This window comes from Nicotiana sylvestris, chromosome 12, assembly GCF_000393655.2.
Source record: "Nicotiana sylvestris chromosome 12, ASM39365v2, whole genome shotgun sequence".
NCBI classification, from domain to species: Eukaryota; Viridiplantae; Streptophyta; class Magnoliopsida; order Solanales; family Solanaceae; genus Nicotiana; species Nicotiana sylvestris.
In genome coordinates, this window is record NC_091068.1 from 14627431 (window position 1) to 14645970 (window position 18540).

General features: G+C 37.9%; 2 protein-coding genes across 2 annotated transcripts; both read left to right on the forward strand.

Moving 5' to 3' along the window:
* Window positions 1-9023: 9023 nt before the first annotated feature.
* Window positions 9024-9461, forward strand: LOC138882707 (uncharacterized). Its single transcript, XM_070163323.1, has one exon. It carries the CDS (start codon window positions 9024-9026, stop codon window positions 9459-9461), a length of 438 nt encoding a protein of 145 aa, XP_070019424.1.
* Window positions 9462-9679: 218 nt separating this feature from the next.
* LOC104238156 (uncharacterized) lies at window positions 9680-10177 on the forward strand. The gene has a single exon (XM_009792446.2). It carries the CDS (start codon window positions 9680-9682, stop codon window positions 10175-10177), a length of 498 nt encoding a protein of 165 aa, XP_009790748.2.
* Window positions 10178-18540: the final 8363 nt, after the last annotated feature.

The window sequence follows — 18540 nt, forward strand, 5'->3', positions numbered from 1 at the left end:
TGTTGGTCCCACAAAAATGGGAATATTGGGTGTTGGGAGAGGTTGATGGGGTGGTGGAGCTTGGGAATCATGAGGGCTTCTTTCTTGATGATAAAGGGGATTTGGGCGGCTTGTGGAAGGGCCAGAGTGAGGGTATTCCGGCATGTGCCCCAGTGTTTCAGGGCTCTTTTGTGTTTTGGCTATGGCTAGCTGCATTGCATTCATCTCTAGTCCCATCCTTTCAATCTTTTCCATCGCTTCTTTTAGCAACTGGCTCATCGGCCTCTCTTCCTCATTACTATTCTCTGAAGTAGTCATGCTGGTTGCTATCGGTCCTTTGGATCTGGTTTGATAGGAGTGTGTTTCCAGAGTTCTTTAACAACTAATTTGTTTGATTCAGACAACAACAAACTTTGTTAGCGTTAGAGTTTAACAGATTTGATCATAACACATAGAGGATGCAATGCACCTAGGCAGTTAATCGTTTCTACATGCTTTGCTTCAAACAACATGCGTCATCCCGGTTTGCTCATTCGTCCCCTTTTAAAGTACTTTGGGAAACCCTGTGTTTTATTTTATTTTGTATTTTCTTTTCTTTCTTTATTAAAAGCGGTCGAATCTTATGGGGATTGCCTACGTATCACGTCCCCGCGTGAATCAGACCAGGCGTAGTTCTGCCTTAAAGTAAAGAAACACAAAATTCTTGTGAAATCGTTAAATTCATTTTCAAAATTTTGCTATTACAAATTACTTCAAGCAAGGAATAGCAATAGTACATACTCCACAGTTCTTAACCCGTTTTGACTAAAACAAAAGAAAACAACATATGGAAAAGCAACAAAGCCAAATAAACAAGACTCAACCAAAGATTAATTTTCCAACTTAGGGGCCCGCGAGGCATCATTCGGCCTTTCCGCGGCCCTTGGTGTGAGGTCCCTCTGCAGGCTTTTCAACTCATTCATGATTCGGTGGACGCAACCCATGATGGAAACAAGGAGGGTCTTCCGAGGCATTTGCTCGCATGCCAGGCATCTCATGTAGATGTAATGCCCAATCTCGTCGATCCTTCCTCGAATGTTGTCCCTTTCTGCGAACAAATGCCTTATCTGTCGGTTCTTCAATCCCAGTGTTTGCGCATTGTTGGCAAGCTGATCCTGGAACATCTCCATTTGTCTTTCCATTCTGGTCATTGCATCGTAACATCGCCTTCTGTCGGCTTGGGCATCTCGTGCTTGTTTGACGATCCGATCATGTAGAGTGGAGTTCGTCTCCCTTAATATTCCGACGCTCATCTCATAATCCCTTATGACCTGTTGCAAACGCTGCTTCCGGGCCATTGTGTACCTTGCCCATCTGACCTTCATCCTTGCTATGCAAGCTTCTGATTGTTCTAATTCTTCTTGGCTCTGGATGACCTGACTTCTCAAACTTGCTATCAATCTTTCGTCAGAGCGACGCTTCTGTCGGTCAACGTTACTCTTACTGGCTTGGCGAAGGCAGGCCTTCAAGGTTTGGTTTTTTTGGGCTAGCTTGTTTCTTTCAACCTGCTCCGAGGCGACTTGCACATTGTTCTCAAATACAAGCCTTTCGACTTGTTGCTTTAGCTTCCCGATTTCAACCCGGTAACCTTCCTCCCTTTTTAACCATCCCCATTGCTCTTGTGAATCATCTGTGAAGTGTTGGACGTGTGCCCTTTTAGCAGGTCTTTGCCGAATCTGAAACCTTCTTTCGAACCAAGCATCGTACTTTGGGTCTACCTCACCTTTAGCTAGTTCTCGCACCATGGTCTTGGGCTCCAAGAATCTACATTCATGCCATAGTTTTCTAATCTTCCCCTCGGGGAATATGACTCCCGGGCTTAATTCCAAGGCATGCTTGCTCAGATCTTCATCAGTAGGGACTACTTGAAACCTGCCCAGTTGTCGTAATACCCGATGAGGGGCATATGGCTGGATGCTGCGAAGCCCCATTAAGAGAACATGACATTCTTCAGCCGACATGTAGATCACCTCAGTATCAGTCAACCAACCGAATGCCCATTCAATTTGGTCGGCTGTTGTTGACCTTAACCGTGTAAACCACGCTTCGACACCTTCAGGAAATCTGGCGCCTGTCATGCGCTTCTTGAATCCGCTGATACAATTCCTCTCGGTCAACCCGTGGTTCATGTATCCTACTCGGTGATGGAGATGTTCCTGCATCCATAGCTGAAGTAACAGGTTGCAACCTTGGAAGAACTTGCCTCCTTCTCGGCATATAGTCAGAGCCCGGTAGATTTCGGACAAAATCAAAGGAACCACAGTACTATTGGTTCTTTTGATTGCCACGTCGGCCATCCCTACCAGACCTATCTCTATCTTTTTATCCTTCCTTGGACAGACCATGACTCCCAAGAATGCTGTGATAAAAGCCAAAGTACGTCTTGCTTCCCATTTGTTTCTGTTCCCGCCGTGAGTTAGCCCAAGGTTCGGTTCCTCGAAACCCTGCGGGGTTCCGTACCGCTGATACAAGAAATGGAGATCACAATATCCTCTCGATAAATCGTCATGTTGTACCTTCCGACTAATGCTTAGTAGATCCAGAAACGCATGCGGAGACACTGGCCTTGGCGAAAGCAAATATTGCCCTCTTAACCTCTCATTCAATCCCGCATATCCGGCGACTTCCTCAAGTGTTGGTGAAAGTTCAAAGTCAACAAAACGGAATACATTGCGGGTTGGGTCCCAAAATGGTATTAGAGCTTCAAGAATATCTGTCCTTGGCCTAACGCCCAACAAATTTACAAAACCTCCCAATATTCTTCCTACTACCTCTTTGCTATTGGCTTCCAAATCATTCCACCACATGTGGAGTTGTAGGGGGACCTCGCTGAGGGCCGAGAATGGTTCATTTTGCTCTGTGCTCATCCTGCACATTTATTAAGGTGACCTTTTAGGCGAAAACAGAAACCTTTATTTTGACTCTAAACAAAAATCTTGGAAAACAAAACAAACAATATATGTATTTATATACATGTGTGTACATATATGCTTTATGGTATATCATTATTGGTAAAAATGAAAAAGGGAGTTGGACCCGATGAGGGTTGCCTACGTATTTCACATCCGGTGAGAATCAAACCGACGTAGTTCGGGTTATAAACTAACTAGCTTATTATTTTATTTTATTTTTTTTCTTTTTCTCTTTTTTTTTGAAAATAGAGTAAAATAAAATAAAAACTCATTCCTCATTCCCAGCTTGCCATTTGTTTTTTCTCTTTTCCTTTTTTCCTTTCTTTTTCCTTTCTTTTTTTTCATTCTTTTTTTCATTCTCTTTTTCGTTTTTTTTCTCTTTGTTGTGGTCGAATCTTATGGAGATTGCCTACGTATCATGACTCCGCATGAATCAGACCTTGCGTAGTTCGGACTATAAGAGATAAACAATAACAAATAATTTTTAAATTTTTATATTAAAACAAACTGGGTTTCACAGGTCTGAAGATGACCTACAACTGGAAAAAAAAATCAAACAATACACATATTCTAATTAAAAGATTTACAAACTCCAAAAACAGATGATCAGCTCCCTTTCTCCGTTTGACAAATGCAACCAAACGGTTATTTTTGCAAATGTGACCTCTTCCAAATTCATATGAATTTTGAGGTCGGGGAGGATTATTCTGGCACTTTACAAACTTGTCCATTCTTTTACAAAAATAACCTTTCGACAACTGAAAGATACTCTAAGGCTATTTCGGCAAGAACGGTTTAAGACGCGGCCGAAGCTGGCTCGGCTTATTATGACAAAATTCGAACGGTATTCACCTGACCGTTGACTCTTTGTTTTTTTTCAAATTACGGTAAAAACGTAGTGTTGCAAACACGGCCCTTCAGCGCCTCGGGGACGAAGATGTTTTAAGGCTGTGTGGGTCAACTGGACCAAAAATCCTAAAAAATGACCCAAAGGTGGCTGTTTATGCAAAGTCAGCCTTCCGGCGTCCCTTTCGGGAACATTCGGCTATGTCAAAATTAAAATTTGACATATATTTTTTATTTATTTGATTTTGGCGGTTTTAGCAAAAGGTGGGGTTGGACCCGATGAGGGTTGCCTACGTATCTCACATCCGGTGAGAATCAAACCCGCGTAGTTCGGGCAAAAGAACTACTTTAAAAGAAGAAAGGAAGCATTTTTTGATTGATTTTCTTTTTACAAGAAACACTTCTAAGATATATTTTTGAATTTTCATTTGCTCTTTTTTTTTATTCTAAAGAAGAAGAAGAAAATATTTTTCGGAATTTTGCTTTTAATAAAAGAAATGCTTCTCAAAATGTTTTTTTTGAATTTTGAATTTTCTTTTCAATTATGAAAAAAGAATCAAAATATTTTCGGATTTGTTTATTTTTTTTATATATATATTATATTATTTTTGAAAACAATTAGAAAGACTTCCTAAAGAAGTCAATAATGGAGAAAATATTTTTGGATTATTTTAATTTTGTCATTTTCATAAACAAATAAATAACACAAATTTTAAAGACAAGACTCTTTTTTCATTTTTATGGCAAGACAAACTATTTTCTTTTCTATTAATGTTTTTTTTTTTGAAAAAAAAAGAAAAAAAATAAGACAAAACAATGATTATTTTTTTTACTTTTCCTTTGCTTTAATAAAACAAACTAATAAGACATATGTTTTTTTTTTATTTTATATCCTCAAAATTTCGGCAGAGTTTCGACACTACTTGGACATTTGTTTTTTTTTTCTAACAATAAGTAGTTATATCTCTACACTGTTATGTTCTCCTCTTTTCCACTATTTTCTAATTTGTGGATGATGATGAAAACATACACAATCGTTTTTCGAATTTTCAATGTTTTTTTTATATATATACATATATATTTTATTTTTTATATTTATTATATTTTCAAAAATGTGGCATGGGGGACATAGGGAATTTCAAGACTTCTTGGATTCCGCAAATGTTCCCCATGTGCTTTTCCCAAAAATGAAGCGTGGGGGACATAGAGAATTCCAAGACTTCTTGGATTCCACAAATGTTCCCTAGGTGCTTTTCCCAAAAATGAAGCGTGGGGGACATATGGAATTCCAAGGCTCCTTGGATTCCACAAATGTTCCCCATGCTTTGATTAAAATAACACCATGCTGGAAGTGACCAAATGACTCATTCGCCCTTGACTAAATACAACATGTAGCACATAGGATGCCAAAAGCTGGTCTATTATTTTCAGGTTGCTTGTCCTAGACGGACCCAACCCCTGTGTTGAGTCCCCTAAGTCAAATGCACATGATGCAAATAAACGTTCCTACTAGGGATCCGGCATGTGGCTTTGTTATACTAGGTTCAGAACCTGGGTGTTTGTTCTAGACCTGGCTTACCCGAGCGGACAGCTCGAGCCGAGGGGGGGCAGCGTACCGGGAATACAGAAGCTTCACCGGCTTAGCAACTTATCCGAACCTCGTTCTAAATTGGGATTTGACACTATACAGAAAAGAAGTCATACGAAGTACGCCCTTCTTCATGATTTAGAAGACTCAGAAAGTATAGGGGTTTCGGCACAGTTTATATACAGTTCACGTAATATCAAAGCAGTAAAAGCAGCATTTAGCACATTAGGCTCAAACATGTAAAAATCAGATGATAAATAAAGCCAAATAATAACAATTATTTTAAGCTCGAATTCTTAACCCTGAACCAGTGGTTCTGGTTCTAGTATCCCCAGCAGAGTCGCCAGAGCTGTCACACCTCCTTTTTCCGCACCCGAGAGGGTACAAGGGAGTTTTTCCAATTAAAGGACAATCGAAACGGGATGAGTTTATTTATTTCAGAGTCGCCACTTGGGAGATTTAGGGTGTCCCAAGTCACCAATTTTAATCCCGAATCGAGGAAAAGAATGACTCTATATTACAGTCTGCGTACCAGAAATCCGGATAAGGAATTCTGTTAACCCGGGAGAAGGTGTTAGGCATTCCCGAGTTCCGTGGTTCTAGCACGGTCGCTCAACTGTTATATTCGGCTTATTTATCTGATTTTTAATACAATTATGAACCATGTGCAAATTTTATCTTTTACCGCTTTATTATCATTATTTTTTAGAATGTGAACATCGCTTAAAACATATCTTTGGACTGCGTCACATGAAATGCACCCACAATCCGGAACATATTTTATTTGACGTTTTGGTATTTGGATTTGGGTCGCATGAAATGCACACCCAAGTTTAAGAAAGTAGATTATTAAACACGCGCCTAAAGAGACTATCGTGTTATTATTTTGGGAAGGCCACGAAATTCGCTAAGCGGCCCTCCTGAATTCTAAGTAAATTTAAAACAAGTATTTACTGAGGGCCCCGTAATTTATATTTTTTATTCGACGAGGCTCATCTCATTTATTATTAAAAGGAATTTACAACGTCGTGGAAATGCATCTCGGGCCACGCCATAATCAATATACCCATGATTAGAGACACATTTCGATTTCGTTGAGATTTGGATTTGGGTCACATAAATGTGCACCCGAGTTTAGGGAGATAACATTATTAAAGGCGCGTCTAAAGCAACTAGCACATTATTATATTGGGTAGGGCCGTGAATTTTGCTAAACGGCCCGTCCTGGAATCTAAGTATTTAATACATATACTTTGTGAGGGCTCCGCAATCTGTACATTTTTATTTTTGGCGAAGCTAGTCTCGTTTTTTTTTCTTTTTGTTTATTTATTTATTTGTTTTTTATTTACTTTTTTTTATTTTATTTTTTTAAAAGGATTCCATTTTTACGCCTTTAACAATACTAAACCTTATAGCCTATTTACAACTGAAATCTCATATCTCGTTACAAATTTAATAAAAGGAATCTAGCAAAATGAGTGTTTTGAAAGTAATAACAACAAGTAATGCTAGTTTTGTCCGAATGAACTAAGCACGGGAAAGGACGAACAAATTGACGTTAAACTGTGTCATAGAACAACTAACCCTACTTAATTAAATGATATCAAATAAACAAAAATACATAACACCACAAATGAACAAAACGCATATGGTGAAAACATAAGCAAGAAATTATCATACCAATTTCTATATTGCATTTTTTGAACTTTTGACATAACATCTCCTTATTTAATGCTTGAGGTTTACTAACCTTTGAACCTCGGCAAACTTAGGACGACAAACACGACCCCGACGGAATTCAAGCCAGACCTCACTGGACGCGGAACAACGACGAAACCTCGGACAAACACCTCGACGAACCAAAGACGACCTCGATGGAAAGCTTGGACCCCACAACTGTCGACGCCCCAAGATTGTTGGTTGCTGCTGTATCTCCGACGCAGCAACTGGTGCATGAAGCTGCAGCAGAAGGGTCGTTTGGATGTGAGGAAGGGGCAGTTATGAAGGTGGTCGTGGTTCGTTGCCGGGGTGCGAGGGTGGGTGATGGGGCTGGTGGTTTTGCTGGACGTGAGGAGGAGGGGGTTCGACGGGAGGTTGCTGGTTGAAGGTGGTGTTTGGATGATGCAGGCAGTCGTTTGGACGTGGGGGTGCGACTGGATGAGCTGGTGGGTTTTCGTTGAAGGTTGGTGGTTATGGCGTCGGGCAGGTGGTCGACGGTGGTTCGACGGGCCTGTTTGGTTGACGATGGTGGAGCTGGGAGGTTGCGGACGCAGGTGGTGGCATTTTGGACGTGAGGGGATGGTGGTTGAAGGGTCGTTTGGTGGTTTACTGGAGGGGTCGTGACAGAGTGGTCTTTTGGTCGTGGGTTGGACAGTGACGACGAGGGGGGGTGAGCTGGAGGTTGACGGTGGTTTTGGGGTTGTTGATGGAGGTGGAACGATGGTGGTGATGGAGGAATCCGGACTGGTTTCAATGGAGGGAGCGTTAGGGTTTTGTTCTTCTCCTTTTGGAGAAGATGAACAGTGGTCGACGATGGTTTGAGGTCCGGTTCTTTTCAGTAGGTTTTTTCTTCTTCTTCTCTTTGAAGAAGAAGATGAATAGTCCTCTCAGAAAGTTTTTTCTTCTTTTTTCCTTCTTTGTCCGTGTATTTGATCCCTTTGGCCAAGACAAATGAGCCCCACGCGTGGTGGGGTTCGAGGCTTGTGCTCCCCATGCGTGGTGGGGTTCCCCGTGTATGGGATTCCGTCCGTGTTCCCCACATGTGGCGGACTCGGATTATTATGGGCTAGGTCCGAAAATTAGGCCTAAAAGCGGGTAGTTTGAACCCGAATATTATTCTTTTGCCCGGACCCGAGAAATAGGAACACGTTGCTTAACTAGTCCTATGTAAGCAAAATAACTACCAAAAATAAGACTAGTATTCAAACAAAACTATATCTTTTTAAATATTTTTTCAAGATTTAAAATAGCTACAAAATATTAATAAAACTATTTTTGTAATTTTCGTTTTTTAAATATTAAGATAAAATATGAAGCAATATTTTTTGTATTTTTCAAAGTTAAAATGACTATAGAATATTAATAAAACTATTTTTTTGTAATTTTCGTTTTTTAATAAAGACAAAAATATAAAGTAATATTTTTTTGTATTTTTCCAAAATTAAAACGACTACAAAACATTAATCGAATTATATTTTTTGTAATTTTCGAATTTATATAAAGTACCAAAATAAAGTACAATTTTTGTATTTTTCAAGTTTATGAGAAATACATAAACTAAAATTTATATATATATTTTGTGATTTTTTTTCTTTTTGCAACGAAATAAAGTAAAATAGTTAAAATGGCTATATTAGACCCAATTTCATATTTATGCTAAAGAAAATGTGAAAATCCTCGGGGAGGGTCAAAAATCACGTGCTTACACCGATCACGCAACACTCCGTTACTTGATGACTAAAAAAGACTCTAAGGCTAGGTTGATGAGACGGGTTCTTCTGCTTCAAGAGTTTGACCTTGAAATCATTGATCTAAAAGGGAGTGAGAATTAAGTAGCGGACCACTTGTCCCGTTTAGACGAGGAGGGGAGGCCCCATGATGGCCTCAAAATTAATGATTCATTTCTAGATGAACAACTCATCTCCGTGTCTGTGAATGGTATGCCTTGGTTCGCTAATGTGGCTAATTTCCTTGTGACCAGCATTGCCCCGAGTGAGCTCTCTTCTAACCAAAGGAAGAAGCTTAAACGGGACAACTTGGATTATTATTGGGATGAGCCATATCTTTTCAAGATTTGTAATGATGGTGTGATCTGGAGATGTGTTCTGGAAGAAGAGCAAATGAGTATTCTTGATGCTTACCATTCCTCTCCCTACAGTGGTCATCATGGTGGGGCGAGAACTGCTTCAAAGGTTCTCAGTTGTGGATTTTATTGGCCTATCCTGTATAAAAATGCTAATGATCTTGTTAAGAGATGTGATGAATGCTATAAAGCTGGTGGAATTTCCAAGAAGGATGAAATGCCTCTCACCACTATTCTTGAGATTGATATTTTTGACGTGTGGGGGTTCGACTTCATGGGTCCATTTGTGAGTTAATGTAGTAACACTTACATTCTGGTCGTTGTTGATTATGTTTTCAAGTGGGTTGAAGCCGTGGCTTTGCCCAACAATAAGGCAAGGAGTGTAGTAGCGTTCTTAAAGAAAAATATCTTCACTAGGTTTGGCACTCCAAGGGCGATCATCAGTGATGGGGGTTCTCATTTTTTCAACAAGGCCTTCGATACTTACTTTCCAAGTATGGTGCTAATCATCAGATGTCAACCCCTTATCATCCCCAGGCTGTTGGGCAAGTTGAGGTCCCCAACAGGGAGATAAAGAGCATATTATCAAAAAATGTCAATGCAAACCGGACGGATTGGTCAAAGAAACTTGACGATGATTTGTGGGCTTACAGAATTGCGTACAATACTCCAATTAGGATGTCTCCGTACCGGTTGGTATTTGGGAAAGCATGTCATATTTCGGTTGAATTAGAGCATAAGGCCATGTGGGTGCTGAAGAAGTTAAACCTTGAATGGGATGTAGCTGCGAATCTCCGGGTAGAGCAACTAAATGAACTTGATGAGTTCCGGTTTCATGCTTATTCTAGCTCGTCCTTGTATAAGGACAAAATGAAGTACTTACATGACAAATATTCCTGGAACAAAGAATTCAAGGAGGGTGACTTGGTTCTTCTTTTCAACTCTCGATTACGACTGTTTTCGGAAAGCTCAAGTCAAAATGGGGTGGCCCTTTTGAAGTGGTGCATGTAACTCCATTTGGTACTCTTGATTTGAAAAACAAAAATGGTGAAATCTTCAAAGTTAATGGGCACCGAGTGTAAGCACGTGATTTTTTCCCTATATGGGAATTATTCCCAAAAAATTCAAAAATAAAATAATTTTTCTTGGTGTGCAATTTTTGTGATATTTTGAGATATTTTGTGTAACTATTTATATGTTTGTCTATGCATGTTTATTTGTTAAATTATTAAAAATACAAAAAATATGTCGCATTTTGCATGTAGAATTTAATTCTACAATTGTTAGTAATTAAGTTTGTTTTACAAAAAATAAAAATTACAAAAATAGGCATCGTTTGCATTTTTAGCATTTAATGTCCAAATATACAATTTTATGCTTAATTATTACTTAATTGTGCGTTAATTGTTATTGGGAGTTAATTTGCGCTTTTATAACTTAATTTAGTTCTTAAATAATAGTTTAAGTATTTTTATAATTTAGTTTTAGAAAAAATAAAAGAAGAAAAGAGAGCAAAAATACAAAGAAAAATCAGATTGGGCCACTTCTTCAAATTTCAACCTCAGGCCCAAATAATTGCCCAATCTTCCCCATGACCCGGTCCACTTCAAACCGGGTCGACCCGGTCCGCCCCATTAACCCAAATACATAACACCCTTCTTCATTTTTCAAAACACAAAACAAAACAAAACAAAAAAAAACCCTAAAAAACTAAGAAACCATCTGCCCCCCCCCCCCCCCCACTTTTGCTTTGTCTCCTCCAAACTCCAAGCACACAACCATGGCTGCCCTCGACCCCACTCCCTCACGTCCAAACACCATTAACAAACAGCTCGTCAGCTCCACACACAGCCCGAACGACCACAAGCAGTCCACCATTGCTGCTCCAACTTCACATCCAAACGACCCCAAGAACCATAGTTGCCGCTGTTTTGTCGAGCTCGAACCTGAGCCAACATGGATGCCTTCCTCCTTCTCGCATCCAACCGTTGTTGCTACTGTTCACGCAGAGGTTCTGCGTCGTCACTTCATCTTCTTCAGCTCGCGCTACTGCTCTTGTTTCTCGCCGCTACTCCTGTTTCTGAAACCCCATAGATGCCATGTTTGGTATGTCGTTTCTGCTTCATATTCTTCGTCCAATGAACAACAGTCCAAACACTGCTTTCTTCTTCGTGTTTCGTCGACACAGCAGCTCGTCGCTGCTGACTCCATGGCTGACCCTTCCCCGTCGTCGTCCATGAAGGCTGTTGCTGCTCGAGCAGCGCTTCTGCCGCGTCAACTACTGCTGCTGCTTCGGCGTGGCTTCATTTGTTTCTTAGGTTCGTGTTCGTCGTCGTTTGGTCGAGCTTTGGTCGAGGTTTGTCGAAACAGTCCGTACATATTTCGTTTCAATCCGGTTAGTAGTTTTTGAGTTTTATTTTGTCCGTATTTTGTTTTGATATTTCTCGAATCTAAAATCGGCAAATGTTTGTTTTGATCATGTCTATCGTTTGAATTAATTTTTTAGTTTGTTCATGTGTTTTGTTAATTTAATTTTCATATTCAAATGGGAAATTAATTAGTTGTTTTTTCATGTTAATTTTATTCATTTTTGTAAAAAAGGGATTGTTAGTTTAATGTTTGTTAGATTCAAATTGAAGTTTAAATTAATTATTTCTTCAATTTGTTTCATGTGTTTTATATTTTCAGAAATTGTTAACATTGTTTAAATCATGTGAATCCGTCATGTTTGTTGTTTTAAAAATAGATTCATTCATGTTCATACTTTGTTGGGTTGATCTTGAATCCGAAATTTGTATAGTTTGATTTCTTGTTTATCACTTATGATTATTTCTTGAATTTGTCTCATAATCTTGTTTAAAGTTTAATATAGGAATTGTTTGTTGTAATGTTGTTAGAGTTGATTTTAAGTTCAATATTATTGAATTTAGAAATCTAAATATACTTGTTTGATTGTTGTTGTTGAATCTGAAAATAGGTTTGTTTGTTGCTAAAAATATTGTTCAATCAAATTTTAGTTGTTCTTTGTTGTTCAATTTGTGTTCATGTGATTTGTTGTTGAAATGTTGAAGAAATCATGTTCATGTGATTTGTTGTTGAAATGTTGAAGAAATCATGTTCATGAGATTTGTTGTTTGAATTTTTGTAGAAATTGGTCATATTGGCTATATTTTGGTTGAGTTCGATTAATTGATTTGTTATAGCTGATGGGGGTAATTTGGTAAATCGCAGTACATTTGGGTTAAAATAGTAATTGCAATAAGGTCGGAGGGGTAGTTTAGGAATTGTACATTTTTGTAATTTTTTATGTGAAGCATGGGGGACAAAATGTAATGGGGTGGGTTGTGATATAGTTGTTTAATATAAAGGGGGGACAAGACAAAATTTAATGGGGAGGAATCTTGTATTTGTTTAGTGAAAGCATGGGGGACAAAATATAATGGGTTGGGGTGATATATTTATTTAATGTAATGGGGGTGAGTGGGAAGATAATGGGTTTGGTAGGGGAAAGTGATTGATTTTAATTGAGTTTGGGAATGTGTTATATATAGAGGTCTTGACACACACAGACAGAGGGAATACAGATAGAGGAACTAATCTGAAAATAGAGAAGAACAGAAAGAAAATAAGAGAGAAAACAAGGGCTGAACATTTAGGAGAGAGAAAATTCTGAAAAATATTTAAACTTTCAAAATAAAAAAAAACTAAAAAAAAATCTTTTGCTTTCTTTCATTGTTTGAAATCAGAATTAATTGTTGTTTCATCAAAGCTTGAAGCTTTTGTTTTTTGGGATTACTGCTCCACTGGTTTGCAAACTCTGTTCCTGGGTTGTTACTGCTGCTGGACTGTTGTTGCTGTGCTGTATTGTTATTACTGCTGCTGATTCTCATCTTCTTTTGTTTCCAATACCAGGTACACGACTGTAATACTAGCTATTGCAAAGCTAATAATGTGGAAGCATGAATACATATGAAGAATGAAATTTTGAAGTTTTAATATCATTTTTATTTCCTTTTATCGATTGTATTTAAACTATTTCATCTATTACTGAATAATAATTGAAATAAGAAAAAAAATAACATAAGTTAGTCTTTAATGAATCGGTTTGGCAAAACAGGTTAATTCACTAGTTATGAAGGTTTCAAAATTATCAACAGTAGGTTAATCATGAATAAGTAGATAAATTTAGTTAAGGCATGAATTTGAATTAATTTTCGAAAATTAGGCATTAAGGCATTTGAGTTCAGGCAAGATTAGAAACTTCGTTTAAGTCTAAAAGACTTTCTAAAAAGATTTAGTAATTATGGTTAAAATCTAGTTTCAAATGGTTGTGAATAATTAATCTCAATAGTTTTTTTTATAACAACGCTGAGTTTTTATCTAGATGTATTTGATTCTTTTGAATATTAGTTGTCAAATTTTTATTTTATTTATAATTTCGAATTTTTTTTAAATAAAATTCCTTTTTATCAATATTTGTATTAATCTATCAATTAGTATGTCATGTTTTCTTAAATAAATAAAATAAAAGCTAGTAATTAATTAGGATTTTCTTCCTTTATTTTAGAGACTAATTTTTATAGAAAAATGTAGTCGCTTTAAGATTTGTCCATTTAAAATAAATGAGATGAGCCTCGCTTAATAAAATGCATAGATTGCGGGGCCCTCAATAAATGTACATTTAATTGCTTAGAATTCGGGAGGAGCCGTTTAGCAAATTTCTCGGCCCTACCCAAAATAATGATACGCTAGTCGCTTTAGGCGCGTATTTAATAATATTATCTTCTTAAACTCGGGTGCGTATTTCATGCAACCCAAATCCAAATCCCAAAACATTGAATAAAAATGTGTTCCGGATTGCGGGAGCATTTCATGTGACGTAATCCAAAGACATGTTTTAAACAATGTTCACATTCTTGTAAAAATAATAATAACAATAATAAAAGCGGTAAAAAGATAAAATTTGCACATGAGCTCATAATTGTATAAAAATCAGATATTTAAGCCAGATATGACAGTTGAGCGACCGTGCTAGAACCACGGAACTCGGGAATGCCTAACACCTTCTCCCGGGTTAACAGAATTCCTTATCCGGATTTCTGGTGCGCAGACTGTAATACAGAGTCATTCTTTTCCTCGATTCGGGATTAAAATAGGTGACTTGGGACACCCTAAATCTCCCAAGTGGCGACTCTGAAATAAAGAAATAAATCCCGTTTCGACTGTCCTTTAATTGGAAAAAACTCCTGTACCCCCGCGAGGGCGGAAAAAGGAGGTGTGACAGCTCTGGCGACTCTGCTGGGGAATTTTAACCCAGAACCACTGGTTCAGGGTTCAAGAATTCGAGCTTAAATAATTGTTATAGTTGGCTTTATTTATTATCTGATTTTTACATGATATATGCCTAATGTGCTAAATGATGCTTTTACCGCTTTAATATTATCTGAATTGTGTATATACAACTGCTACGAAACCCTTCTTCTTTCTGAGTCTTCTGAACTTATGGTGTACACGTGCGCGTGGCCCACCTTTCTGTTAGAAGTCATACCAAATAAGACGAAGTTGGGACAAGTAACTAGGCCGGGCAGACTTTCGTGCTCCCGGTACGTTGCCCCCACTTCGGCTCAAGCTGTCCACTTGGGTGAGCCAGGGCTAGAACAATATGCCTCAGGTTTTTTCACTTAGAATAACTCAGCTTCATGCCGGATCCCTAGTAGGAGCGATTGTTTGCATCACGTGCATTTGACTTTGGAGGCTCAACACAGGGGTTGGGTCTGTCTAGGACAGGTGTACCAAAAAAAAAATGAAAATGACCATCCTGATGCATCTTACTTGCTGCTACTTGCGCATTTATTTGATCCGGATATGTGTGTTGACTGACTTTTGAATATCATGAATAATATTTTGAAATTGAAAAAAAAAAAAGAAAAGGAAATAGCGGTTAGGGAATTGATTGTTTATTTTTGTAAAAAACCAATGCCCAAATACTGTCAAAACTCTGCCGAAATTTTGAAAAAAAAATGTGTCTTATTAGTTTGTTTTATTAAAAGCAAAGAAAAAATAGAAAGAAAAAAAAAGTCGTTGTTCTGTCTTATTTTTCAAAAGAAAATAAAAATAAAAAAAAATAATAATAAAAAAAGGAAAATAGTTTGTCTTCCTCTGAAAAATGACAATGAAAAAAAAAGGTCTTATTTTTAAAATAGTTTTTTATTTTTCCGAAAATGCCAAAATGAAAATGAAAGAGTCATGCTTGGAAAGTGTTTTTGTTATTTGTTGCTGAAAAAGAAAAAAAAATTCTGTTTTAAAATAGTTCGGTTATTTTACCCGAACTATGCGGGATTGATTCTCACCGGATGTGAGATACGTAGGCAACCCTCATCGGGTCAACCCCACCTTTTGCTAAAATAGCCAAAAACAAATAAATAAATAAAAAATATATATGTCAAAATTCTAATTTTGTCATAAATAAGTTGGTGATGCTGTTTTATCAAGACATAGCCGAATGTTCCCGAAAAGGACGCCGGAAGGCTGACTTTGCATAAACAGCTAACTTTGGGTCATTTTTAAGATTTGGTCCAGTTGACCCACACAGCCTTAAAAATCTTCGTCCCTGAGGCGTTAAAAGGTCGTGTTTGCAATATTGAGTTTTCTAATTTGAAAAATGATAAAAAGAGTCATAAATAAGTCAGGTGATGCTGTTTTGTCATAAATAGCCGAATGTTCCCGAAAGGGACGCCGGAGGGCTGACTTTGCATAAACAGCCACCTTTGGGTCTTGTTTAGTATTTTTTGTCCAGTTGAACCACACAGCCTTAAAAATCTTCATCCCCGAGGCGCTGAAGGGCCGTGTTTGCAACACCACGATTTCATTGTAATTTGAAAAAAAAAACAAAGAGTCAGCGGTCAGGTGAATACCGTTTGGATTTTTGGTCAAAATAAGTCGAGCCAGCTTCGACCGCGTCTTAAACCGTTCTTGCCGAAATAGCCTTAGAGTATCTTTCAGTTGTCGAAAGGCTATTTTCGTAAAAGAATGAGCAAGTTTGTAAAGTGTCATAAAATAATCCTCTCCGGCCTCAAAATTTGGAAGGGCCACATTTGCAAAAATAATCGTTCGGTTGCATTTGTCAAACGGAGAAAGGAAGTTGGCCGTTTGTTTTTGGAGTTTGTAAATCTTTTAATTAGAATATGTGGGTTATTTGATTTTCGAGTTTGTAGGTCATCTTAAAACCTTTGAAACCCAGTTTATTTTAATATAAAAATTGAAAAAAATGATTAGTATTGTTTATCTTTTATTGGTCCGAACTACGCAAGGTCTGATTCATGCGGGGTCATGATACGTAGGCAATCTCCATAAGATTCGACCACAACAAAAAAAATGAAAAAAAAATGAAAACAATTGATGAAAAAGATGAAAAAATCGAAAAAAAGAAGAAAAAAAATGTTGTTAATAATGGGGACCGACTGAGTCCATTCTAACCTGTTTTGTTTTGAATCACAAAGAAAGAAGGTGGTTGGTTTGTGGTAAGCCAGAAATACAATACCCAGAAGCACACTTTGCGGGGATCAGGTCTGATAGCAGAAGCACTCAAATCCTATTGGGGAATTGTTGACTAAGGTTGATGATATCGAAGTTGGCAATGGGCTGGACAATACTGATGCGAAGCTCGGTGGCTAATATGCCAATTTTTGATAAAGTGGGAGGAAGCTCCGTTCCTTGGTTAGTAAGAGAGAAGCTTGTGGTGGCTTATTTTGCTGTCATTTCTGTTGTCCGGATTATTCTTAGGGTTATAATCCGAATATTGTCTTGTGTCAAACCTTCCTATCTTTCCATTTTGTCATATCAGTTTATTTAAGTTTTGTCGAGGCTGTGTTAGGATTTTATTCTGGTTGTTTTGTTTGTTTTATTATTCAAACCATTTCATCGGTAGTCTAATACAAAAGCCGGTCTTTTATTATTTCCAGTCATTTTTTTTAGTCCTTTTATCATTTTTGGTCAATGCCGATTCTAGGGACATGACATGCGCACACAGTTTGGGCCTAATCTTAAAAGTTAATCATAAAATCCTGGGAAGGTGATCAAAGCATTTAAAGGAAATAAGAACGGTTTGAGATTATTTGGAGCCCGAGTCATGTGGAACCGGGGCAAGTAAAACATAAAGAAAACCGTTAAATGCAAGATTCGCCAAATTGGCATGAGGGTCGTTCATAAGAGTGAGAGTGTCGCCCAACAGTGCTTTAGAAATGACAAATGAAAAAGCAAATATTTAACATAATTGTCAAGTCCAGCACCATCGGAAGAGACTACAAATCTATGTTCAATTGTATTGTTTGCACTTGGCATGTTTTGAAGACTGGAATGACGAAGGCATTTTGTTCTGCTACCTAAACACTTTTTCCTTTGTTACCCCTTTTGAGCCTTATTCGTTTTTCTTTCGTACCCCTCGTTCGGAATCAATAGCAACGACTAGGAAGTACGAACCTGGAAGGTAAAGAAAAGAAAAAAAAATCAATAAAAAAAACGAAAAAAAAGAGAAGAGAAAAATGATAACAAAAAACAAAAGAAAGTCAAATGAAAAAAGAGGAATTGGGAACTACGTTTGACCTGATTCCTCAAAGAGGATACGTAGGCTCTTCACGGCTCGGTCATAGGGTGCATAGTATGCATGGTGTGCATGGTGTAATAAAAAGTAAAAAAAAATAATAATAATAAATAAATAATCCCCAAGCAAGAAACTTGGGCAAGGGTTGCGCTTGTGGTAAGCAAAATTGGTTCCGAAGGTTGTAATTTTGAACCTCAAATTGATTTGTTTTTGAACCTTTAATACCCTTTCTTTCAAGCCTGTCCAAAAACCCACATTACGGTCCAAAGAAAGACCTTCTGACCAGTCTGCAAAAGATGCCAAGTCAGACAAATGAGAGCCTTACCGGCGAACATAACATTCTGTTCTACAGCAGAAAGGACTCTAATCTCCAGCAGAGAGAGTCATACCGGCAACACTCCAAAATCCCCAGCTGGAAAGTGATACAAATGAGAGAGTCTTATCGGTGAAAATCTTCACGGACACCATAAGGCGATGAAAGCTGAGAGAAAAACCAAAATGAGAAAGGCTTGATGGTGAAAACCCTTCGGGCACTACAAGTCGAATAAGATTGGGAATCAGATGGGGGATAGTCAAGGGAAGATCTTGAAAGACGATTGACGATGGAGGATAGGCCACATATGCATATCATGGCCATTAGAGTCGGTGTCTGCGTTTGATAGGTTTTTATTTATAGTTCTTTTGGTAAAGAGTCATCTTTTTCCTTTGTCTTTTATTCTGTTCCTTTTTTTCTTTCTCCTTTCACAGAAAATTCCCCAGTAGAGTCTGTTTGGTC